At 50.8% G+C, this 10,918-nt stretch overlaps 1 protein-coding gene across 4 annotated transcripts in view; it reads right to left on the bottom strand.

Annotated features, from left to right (window-relative positions):
* Positions 1 to 369: 369 nt before the first annotated feature.
* The window catches only part of LOC120941772 (anion exchange protein 2-like), a 117,218-nt gene continuing 106,669 nt past the window's right edge, over positions 370 to 10,918 (bottom strand). For all 4 annotated transcript variants that reach the window (XM_040355449.1, XM_040355448.1, XM_040355450.1 and 1 more), the window contains 6 exons: positions 7,728 to 7,817; positions 7,465 to 7,631; positions 7,052 to 7,305; positions 4,005 to 4,174; positions 3,572 to 3,745; positions 370 to 851 (listed from right to left, as the gene is read on the bottom strand). In XM_040355449.1, coding sequence (XP_040211383.1) covers positions 771 to 851; positions 3,572 to 3,745; positions 4,005 to 4,174; positions 7,052 to 7,305; positions 7,465 to 7,631; positions 7,728 to 7,817 — 936 coding nt within the window. In that variant the 3' untranslated portion in view covers positions 370 to 770. The remainder of the gene's footprint in view (positions 852 to 3,571; positions 3,746 to 4,004; positions 4,175 to 7,051; positions 7,306 to 7,464; positions 7,632 to 7,727; positions 7,818 to 10,918) is intronic.

Genomic DNA, 10,918 nt, shown 5'->3' with positions numbered 1-10,918 from the left:
CAGGAAGTGAGCGTTGTCACCCCGGGACAGGAAGTGTGTTACTGGCGGGATCACCACCCTGATCCTCCATAGATACAGTGCAGGAAGTGAGCGTTGTCACCCGAGGACAGGAAGTGTGTTACTGGCGGGATCACCACCCTGATCCTCCATAGATACAGTGCAGGAAGTGAGCGTTGTCACCCCGAGGACAGGAAGTGTGTTACTGGCGGGATCACCACCCTGATCCTCCATAGATACAGTGCAGGAAGTGAGCGTTGTCACCCCGAGGACAGGAAGTGTGTTACTGGCGGGATCACCAACAAATGAGGCCGGGATTGAGCCCCTCCCCCCGAGCAGTATATAAGGTTGGGATAATAATCACACGGACACTTCTACTCATTGATATATTAACACTATTACACATAATACATCATCTGACCAATAAGAATACTCTATAAATATACTGCGGGCCCCGTGATTGCCCGTCATCCGTCTTGGTAGATTTCGGCACCCTCACCGTCCTCTTCCCTGGGGGGGGAGGGGCTTGTCCCGGGATTTGGCACGGCTATCATGATTGTAATCTGCACCTCGGGGGCAGCTGCAGATATTGTCTGTCCTTCATCTATAATGATTACTAGGAAGTCCCACCCCTGAACAGCAAAGCCCCACCCCCGAGCAGTGCGCTCTGCCTCTTCTACAGCAGCTTCTATGCGGGATTGCGGGGGAAGGGATCACAGGGAATCTTAGGGGTCTCCAGAAGTTCTGCCCAAGGCACAAGGAAGGATTTGGTATCACACCGGCATCGGCATTTCATTGTATTCATCCACACCCTCCTGTTCATCGAAGATCGGCTGCACCTCGTCCGCGTCCAACTGGAGGGACACAAAGAGAAGAAGAGTCTGACTGCGGGAAACCATAGCCATAGAGATGGGTGGAGTCATAGAGATGGGTGGAGTCATAGAGATGGGTGGAGTCATAGAGATCGGTGGAGTCAAAGAGATGGGTGGAGTCATAGAGATCGGTGGAGCCACATAGGGTGGAGGAAGCCATAGAGATGTATAGAGTCATAGAGATGGGTGGAGTCATAGAGATGGGTGGAGCTACATAGGGTGGAGGAAGCCATAGAGATGGGTGGAGCCATAGAGGTCGGTGGAGTCATAGAGATGGGTGGAGTCATAGAGATGGGTGGAGTCATAGAGATGGGTGGAGCCACATAGGGTGGAAGAAGCCATAGAGATGGGTGGAGTCATAGAGATGGGTGGAGTCAAAAAGATGTGTGGAGCTACATAGGGTGGAAGAAGCCATAGAGATGTATAGAGTCGTAGAGATGGGTGGAGTCATAGAGGTGGGTGGCGCCATATAGATGGGTGGAGCCACATAGGGTAAAAGAAGCCAAAGAGATGGGTGGAGTCGTAGAGATGGGTGGAGTCGTAGAGATGGGTGGAGTCATGGAGATAGGTGGAGTCAGAGGTGGGTGGAGACATATAGATGGGTGGAGCCACATAGGGTAGAAGAAGCCATAGAGATGGGTGGAGTCGTAGAGGTCAGTGGAGTCATATAGATGGGTGGAGCCACATAGGGTGGAAGAAGCCATAGAGATGGGTGGAGTCGTAGAGGTCAGTGGAGTCATATAGATGGGTGGAGTAATGAAGGTGGAGGAAGCCATAGAGATGGGTGGAGTCGTAGAGATGGGTGGAGTCATAGAGATGGGTGGAGTCATAGAGGTCAGTGGAGTCATATAGATGGGTGGAGCCACATAGGGTGGAAGAAGCCATATAGGTGGGTGGAGTCATGAAGGTGGAGGAAGCCATAGAGATGGGTGGAGTTGTAGAGATGGGTGGAGTCGTAGAGGTCAGTGGAGTCATATAGATGGGTGGAAGAAGCCATATAGGTGGGTGGAGCCATGAAGGTGGAGGAAGCCATAGAGATGGATGGAGTCGTAGAGATGGGTGGAGTTATAGAGGTCAGTGGAGTCATATGGATGGGTGGAGCCACATAGGGTGGAAGAAGCCATAAAGGTGGGTGGAGTCGTAGAGATGGGTGGAGTCGTAGAGGTCAGTGGAGTCATATAGATGGGTGGAGTCATGAAGGTGGAGGAAGCCATAGAGATGGGTGGAGTCGTAGAGATAGGTGGAGTCGTAGAGATGGGTGGAGTCGTAGAGGTCAGTGGAGTCATATGGATGGGTGGAGCCACATAGGGTGGAAGAAGCCATATAGGTGGGTGGAGTCATGAAGGTGGAGGAAGCCATAGAGATGGGTGGAGTCATGAAGGTGGAGGAAGCCATAGAGATGGGTGGAGTCGTAGAGGTCAGTGGAGTCATATAGATGGGTGGAGTCGTAGAGATGGGTAGAGTCGTAGAGATGGGTGGAGTCAGAGGTGGGTGGAGACATATAGATGGGTGGAGCCACATAGGGTGGAAGAAGCCATAGAGATGGGTGGAGTCGTAGAGGTCAGTGGAGTCATATAGATGGGTGGAGTAATGAAGGTGGAGGAAGCCATAGAGATGGGTGGAGTCGTAGAGATGGGTGGAGTCATAGAGGTCAGTGGAGTCATATAGATGGGTGGAGCCACATAGGGTGGAAGAAGCCATATAGGTGGGTGGAGTCATGAAGGTGGAGGAAGCCATAGAGATGGGTGGAGTCGTAGAGATGGGTGGAGTCGTAGAGGTCAGTGGAGTCATATGGATGGGTGGAGCCACATAGGGTGGAAGAAGCCATATAGGTGGGTGGAGTCGTAGAGATGGGTGGAGTCGTAGAGGTCAGTGGAGTCATATGGATGGGTGGAGCCACATAGGGTGGAAGAAGCCATATAGGTGGGTGGAGTCGTGAAGGTGGAGGAAGCCATAGAGATGGGTGGACTCGTAGAGATGGGTGGAGTCGTAGAGGTCAGTGGAGTCATATGGATGGGTGGAGCCACATAGGGTGGAAGAAGCCATATAGGTGGGTGGAGTCATGAAGGTGGAGGAAGCCATAGAGATGGGTGGAGTTGTAGAGATGGGTGGAGTCGTAGAGGTCAGTGGAGTCATATAGATGGGTGGAGCCACATAGGGTAGAAGAAGCCATATAGGTGGGTGGAGTCGTGAAGGTGGAGGAAGCCATAGAGATGGGTGGACTCGTAGAGATGGGTGGAGTCGTAGAGATGGGTGGAGTCATGGAGGTCAGTGGAGTCATATAGATGGGTGGAGCCACATATAGATGGGTGGAGTCATGAAGGTGGAGGAAGCCATAGAGATGGGTGGAGTCATAGAGATGGGTGGAGTCATAGAGGTCAGTGGAGTCATATAGATGGGTGGAGCCACATAGGGTGGAAGAAGCCATATAGGTGGGTGGAGTCATGAAGGTGGAGGAAGCCATAGAGATGGGTGGAGTCGTAGAGATGGGTGGAGTCAGAGGTGGGTGGAGTCATATAGATGGGTGGAGCCACATAGGGTAGAAGAAGCCATAGAGATGGGTGGAGTCGTAGAGGTCAGTGGAGTCATATAGATGGGTGGAGCCATATAGGTGGGTGGAGTCATGAAGGTGGAGGAAGCCATAGAGATGGGTGGAGTGGTAGAGGTGGGTGGAGCCAGAGTGATGGGCGGAGGAAACTTACGCATTTCAGCTCTCGCTCAGTGAATATCCTCCGCAGAATGAAGAGGCGCAGCGGGACGGTCAGGATCAGGACGAAGGGAAAGGCCAGAGACGCCGCTGTGGACATGACGACCCAGAGCACCGCCAGACAGATGAGCTGCAGCGCGGTGAAGAGATGCATCCGGAGCGTGCGCACCTGAGAGGAGGAAGAAGAGGAGGACAACCATGACAACCAACACAGGAAAATCCCCAACCTCGGCTCCGGGCACATTGAAGGGGCGTGATCGGGGTGAAGGAAAGACAGCCAGCCAATAGGATTATCAGAAGTAGAAGCCCCCCCCCCCCCGTGTGGTGGGACAGGGGCACTGCGTGTAGTTCCTCCTTCCATGTCACAGGGCGGCGCTCTCTCCCATGAACTGGGCCATAGGGGGATGACGTCATTGTTCTGCACTCACCTTCTTCACATAAATGACGTCTGGGTGGTGCTTTGGGGGCTTCAGTAGCATCTGGAATCTCTCATAGAACTGGATTCCATTGAGAGACGTCACCCCCATGTACAGGAAGATTCCAAACAGCACGGCCAGCGGGATCTGACGGAGAACATCGCTGATAACGATGGACAGACCTGTGAGGAACCACAAACCCACAATGAGAAGAATATACCACCGAGGACGTATCTCTATGATACAGACACCCCGTCCTGATCCCAGAGGACGTATCTCTATGATACAGACACCCCGTCCTGATCCCAGAGGACGTATCTCTATGATACAGACACCCCGTCCTGATCCCAGAGGACGTATCTCTATGATACAGACACCCCGTCCTGATCCCAGAGGGGGTATCTCTATGATACAGACACCCCGTCCTGATCCCAGAGGAGGAATCTCTATGATACAGACACCCCGTCCTGATCCCAGAGGAGGAATCTCTATGATATAGACACCCCGACCTGATCCCAGAGGAGGAATCTCTATGATATAGACACCCCGTCCTGATCCCAGAGGAGGAATCTGTAGGATACAGACACCCCGTCCTGATCCCAGAGGACGTATCTCTATGATACAGACACCCCGTCCTGATCCCAGAGGACGTATTTCTATGATATAGACACCCCGTCCTGATCCCAGAGGACGTATCTCTATGATACAGACACCCCGTCCTGATCCCAGAGGAGGTATCTCTATGATACAGACACCCCGTCCTGATCCCAGAGGACGTATCTCTATGATACAGACACCCCGTCCTGATCCCAGAGGACGTATCTCTATGATACAGACACCCCGTCCTGATCCCAGAGGAGGAATCTCTATGATACAGACACCCCGACCTGATCCCAGAGGACGTATCTCTATGATATAGACACCCCGTCCTGATCCCAGAGGACGTATCTCTATGATATAGACACCCCGTCCTGATCCCAGAGGACGTATCTCTATGATACAGACACCCCGTCCTGATCCCAGAGGACGTATCTCTAAGATACAGACACCCTGTCCTGATCCCAGAGGACGTATCTCTATGATACAGACACCCTGTCCTGATCCCAGAGGACGTATCTCTATGATACAGACACCCCGTCCTGATCCCAGAGGACGTATCTCTATGATACAGACACCCCGTCCTGATCCCAGAGGATGTATCTCTATGATATAGACACCCCATCCTGATCCCAGAGGACGTATCTCTATGATATAGACACCCCGTCCTGATCCCAGAGGACGTATCTCTATGATACAGACACCCCGTCCTGATCCCAGAGGAGGAATCTCTATGATATAGACACCCCATCCTGATCCCAGAGGACGTATCTCTATGATACAGACACCCCGTCCTGATCCCAGAGGAGGAATCTCTATGATACAGACACCCCGTCCTGATCCCAGAGGACGTATCTCTATGATACAGACACCCCATCCTGATCCCAGAGGACGTATCTCTATGATACAGACACCCCGTCCTGATCCCAGAGGACGTATCTCTCTGATATAAACACCCCGTCCTGATCCCAGAGGAGGAATCTCTATGATACAGACACCCCGTCCTGATCCCAGAGGAGGAATCTCTATGATACAGACACCCCATCCTGATCCCAGAGGACGTATCTCTATGATACAGACACCCCGTCCTGATCCCAGAGGACGTATCTCTATGATACAGACAACCCGTCCTGATCCCAGAGGAGGAATCTCTATGATACAGACACCCCGTCCTGATCCCAGAGGAGGAATCTCTATGATACAGACACCCCATCCTGATCCCAGAGGACGTATCTCTATGATACAGACACCCCGTCCTGATCCCAGAGGACGTATCTCTATGATATAAACACCCCGTCCTGATCCCAGAGGACGTATCTCTATGATACAGACACCCCGTCCTGATCCCAGAGGAGGAATCTCTATGATATAGACACCCCGTCCTGATCCCAGAGGACGTATCTCTATGATATAGACACCCTGTCCTAAACCCAGAGGACGTATCTCTATGATACAGACACCCCGTCCTGATCCCAGAGGACGTATCTCTATGATACAGACACCCCGTCCTGATCCCAGAGGACGTATCTCTATGATACAGACACCCCGTCCTGATCCCAGAGGAGGAATCTCTATGATACAGACACCCCGTCCTGATCCCAGAGGAGGAATCTCTATGATACAGACACCCCGTCTTGATCCCAGAGGACGTATCTCTATGATACAGACACCCGTCCTGATCCCAGAGGACGTATCTCTATGATACAGACACCCCGTCCTGATCCCAGAGGACGTATCTGTATGATACAGACACCCCGTCCTGATCCCAGAGGATGTATCTCTATGATATAGACACCCCGTCCTGATCCCAGAGGACGTATCTCTATGATATAGACACCCCGTCCTGATCCCAGAGGACGTATCTCTATGATACAGACACCCCGTCCTGATCCCAGAGGAGGAATCTCTATGATACAGACACCCCGTCCTGATCCCAGAGGACGTATCTCTAGGATATAGACACCCCGTCCTGATCCCAGAGGACGTATCTCTATGATACAGACACCCCGTCCTGATCCCAGAGGACATATCTGTAGGATATAGACACCCCGTCCTGATCCCAGAGGAGGTATCTGTAAGATATAGACACCCCGTCCTGATCCCAGAGGACGTATCTCTATGATACAGACACCCCGTCCTGATCCCAGAGGGGGTATCTGTATGATATAGACACCCCGTCCTGATCCCAGAGGAGGTATCTGTAGGATATATACACCCCGTCCTGATCCCAGAGGAGGTATCTGTACGATATAGACACCCCGTCCTGATCCCAGAGGACGTATCTGTAGGACATCCCAGGGGATTGGTTACTCCCGCTGATGCTGGGAACGTTTTGTACTCCCACTGGCCACAGTCCGGCCCCCCTAAAGTCTGAAGGACAGTAAACTGGCACTAGACTGTGTGTGGTGCTTCCTTCAATTAATGGCTGAATTTGGACCCAGGATAGGAGAAGTGGTACTCACCAACCATTATGGCAACCAGCAGGCCAGTGACTCTCTGCTCCATCACCTCCTGGATTTTCGGTTTATCTCCGGGGGCCACGGCTTTACTCATAACGGTTAATGCGTTGGCATGGGTGACTGAGCGGACAGTTGTAGCGGCCAACCATGGCAACCCAAAAAGGGCGCAAATCCCACCCATGGTGACAATCAGCAGCAAGTCCAAGTGAAATCCGGAGCCCTTCACCAGCATCCTTTCCTTTTTACTAATGATTAACCTGTCAGAAGATACAAGTTAGAGAATCTATCCAATGAAATCTTTTTATGGCAAGAATAAGAGAAACAAATTGGAAATATTCCGTTACTCTATAAACTCTTCATCATCCAGACACCAAAATACTGGGCGGGGTGATTGTGTGACATCACAGCGGACTTACGTGGTGATCTGTGTCTCCATGAAGATTAAAATGTAGACTAGAATCGCAGGAAGGACGCTCGCAAACATCATCCAAACCGGAAAAGGCTCCACAGATCCCAGAGGGTTCATCACCCAACCTCGCTTGTCCGGAGAGGTCACCTTGAACCCACTGGGGACGCTGAGTTTCTGCAGGTAGAGAAATTGCGGAGTGGGTGAGATAAGGAGATCTGATTGATCAGGAAGGAAGTCACGTGAAAACCTTTCAATGGCCAAATCTCTCACCTGAGTGTAAGTGTCGGTGATACTGAAGTCCATAAGCACCATGAGAAGAATGGCAATAGGAACCCCAAAATCTCCAATGATACGACGCACCTAAGGCAAGGGAATCATCAGAGAATAGTCAGACATCTAAGAATCGGACTTGAAGAGTAGATGGGTGGATAGAAAGAGGTGGGAATGTAGGGAGAAGAGTTAGCGAGTAGAGAATTGGATCAGAAGAAGGTAAACCATACAGAGAAGGGTTGAGGAGTAGAGCAGGGATGAGCAGAAATGGGCAATCATAGGGTGAAGGGTCAGAGAGTACTGGGATGGACAGGAAGAAGTGGGGATACATGGAGAAGAGAGCAATGCATAGGAAGAGGTGAAATCATACAGTGGAACATTGGAGAGGAAAGCGATGGACAAAAAGGTATGTAGTCATATGGGGAAGAGTAGAGTAATGGACATAAAGGGGTGGAGTTATACAGAAAAGATATGGAGAGTACATGAATGGACAGAAAGGGGATGGAGACATAGAGAAGAGCTAAAGAGAAGAGGAATGGACTTGAAGATGTCAAATCATATAGAGAAGAGATGGAAAGTAGAGGGGAAAATGGGAAGAGTTGGGTCATACAGAGAAGAATTGAAGACTAAAATAATGAACAGGAAGTGGTAAAGACATACAGTACAGAGAAGAGTTGGAGATAGAGGGATGGATGGGAGGAGGTGGGGGTCATACATAGAAGAGTTGGAGAGTAGAGGGATGGATAGGAAGAGGTGGGGTCATACAGAGAAGAGTTGGAGAGTAGAGGGATGGATAGGAAGAGGTGGGGTCATACAGAGAAGAGTTGGAGATAGAGGAATGGATAGGAAGAGGTGGGGTCATACAGAGAGAAGAGTTGGAGAGTAGAGGGATGGATGGGAAGAGGTGGGGTCATACAGAGAGAAGAGTTGGAGAGTAGAGGGATGGATGGGAAGAGGTGGAGTCTCACAGAGAAGAGTTGGAGAGTAGAGGGATGGATGGGAAGAGGTGGAGTCTCACAGAGAAGAGTTGGAGAGTAGAGGGATGATAGGAAGAGGTGGGGTCATACAGAGAAGAGTTGGAGAGTAGAGGGATGGATAGGAAGAGGTGGGGTCATACAGAGATGAGTTGGAGATAGAGGGATGGATGGGAAGAGGTGGAGTCTCACAGAGAAGAGTTGGAGATAGAGGGATGGATAGGATGAGGTGGAGTCTCACAGAGAAGAGTTGGAGAGTAGAGGGATGGATAGGAAGAGGTGGGGTCATACAGAGAAGAGTTGGAGATAGAGGGATGGATGGGAAGAGGTGGAGTCTCACAGAGAAGAGTTGGAGATAGAGGGATGGATAGGAAGAGGTGGGGTCATACAGAGAAGAGTTGGAGAGTAGAGGGATCAATAAGAAGAGGTGGGGTCATACAGAGGAAAGTTGGAGATAGAGGGATGGATAGGAAGAGGTGGGGTCATACAGAGAAGAGTTGGAGAATAGAGGGATGGATAGGAAGAGGTGGGGACATACAGAGAAGAGTTGGAGAGTAGAAGGATGGATGATAGGTAGAGGTGGGGTCATATAGAGCAGAGTTGGGGAGTAAAAGTATAGATAGGAAGAGGTTGGGTCATGTAGAGAAGAGTTGGGGAGTAGAGGGATGGATAGGAAGAGGTGGGGTCATGTAGAGAAGAGTTGGAGAATAGAGGGATGGATAGGAAGAGGTGGGGACATACAGAGAAGAGTTGGAGAGTAGAGGGATCAATAAGAAGAGGTGGGGTCATACAGAGGAGAGTTGGAGATAGAGGGATGGATAGGAAGAGGTGGGGTCATACAGAGAATAATTTAAGTGTAGAGGGATGGATAGGAAGAGGTGGGGACATACAGAGAAGAGTTGGGGAGTAGAGGGATGGATAGGAAGAGGTGGGGACATACAGAGAAGAGTTGGAGAGTAGAGGGATGGATGGGAAGAGGTGGGGTCATACAGAGAGAAGAGTTGGAGAGTAGAGGGATGGATAGGAAGAGGTGGGGTCATACAGAGAAGAGTTGGAGAGTAGAGGGATGGATGGGAAGAGGTGGAGTCTCACAGAGAAGCGTTGGAGAGTAGAGGGATGGATAGGAAGAGGTGGGGGTCATACAGAGAAGAGTTGGAGAGTAGAGGGATGGATGGGAAGAGGTGGGGTCTCACAGAGAAGAGTTGGAGATAGAGGGATGGATAGGAAGAGGTGGGGTCTCACAGAGAAGAGTTGAAGATAGAGGGATGGATAGGAAGAGGTGGGGTCATACAGAGAAGAGTTGGAGAGTAGAGGGATGGATAGGAAAAGGTGGGGTGATACAGAGAAGAGTTGGAGAGTAGAGGGATGGATGGGAAGAGGTGGAGTCTCACAGAGAAGCGTTGGAGAGTAGAGGGATGGATAGGAAGAGGTGGAGTCTCACAGAGAAGAGTTGGAGATAGAGGGATGGATAGGAAGAGGTGGGGGTCATACATAGAAGAGTTGGAGAGTAGAGGGATGGATAGGAAGAGGTGGGGTCATACAGAGAAGAGTTGGAGAGTAAAGAGACCGATAGGAAGAGGTGGAGTCTCACAGAGAAGAGTTGGAGATAGAGGGATGGATAGGAAGAGGTGGGGTCATACAGAGAAGAGTTGAAGAGTAGAGGGATGGATAGGAAGAGGTGGGGTCATACAGAGAAGAGTTGGGGAATAGAGGGATCAATAAGAAGAGGTGGGGTCATACAGAGAAGAGTTGGAGAGTAGAGGGATGGATAGGAAGAGGTGGGGTCATACAGAGATGAGTTGGAGATAGAGGGATGGATAGGATGATGTGGGGTCATACAGAGAAGAGTTGGAGAGTAGAGGGATGGATGGGAAGAGGTGGGGTCATACAGAGAAGAGTTGGAGAGTAGAGGGATGGATAGGAAGAGGTGGGGTCATACAGAGAAGAGTTGGAGAGTAGAGGGATGGATGGGAAGAGGTGGAGTCTCACAGAGAAGAGTTGGAGATAGAGGGATGGATAGGAAGAGGTGGGGGTCATACATAGAACAGTTAGAGAGTAGAGGGATGGATGGGAAGAGGTGGGGTCATACAGAGAGAAGAGTTGGAGAGTAGAGGGATGGATAGGAAAAGGTGGGGTGATACAGAGAAGAGTTGGAGAGTAGAGGGATGGATGGGAAGAGGTGGAGTCTCACAGAGAAGCGTTGGAGAGTAGAGGGAT

The sequence above is a fragment of the Rana temporaria genome, chromosome 5 (assembly GCF_905171775.1).
Source record: "Rana temporaria chromosome 5, aRanTem1.1, whole genome shotgun sequence".
NCBI classification, from domain to species: domain Eukaryota; kingdom Metazoa; phylum Chordata; class Amphibia; order Anura; family Ranidae; genus Rana; species Rana temporaria.
The sequence above is the reverse complement of the archived record's forward strand: the minus strand, read 5'-3'. Positions and strand labels throughout refer to the sequence as shown.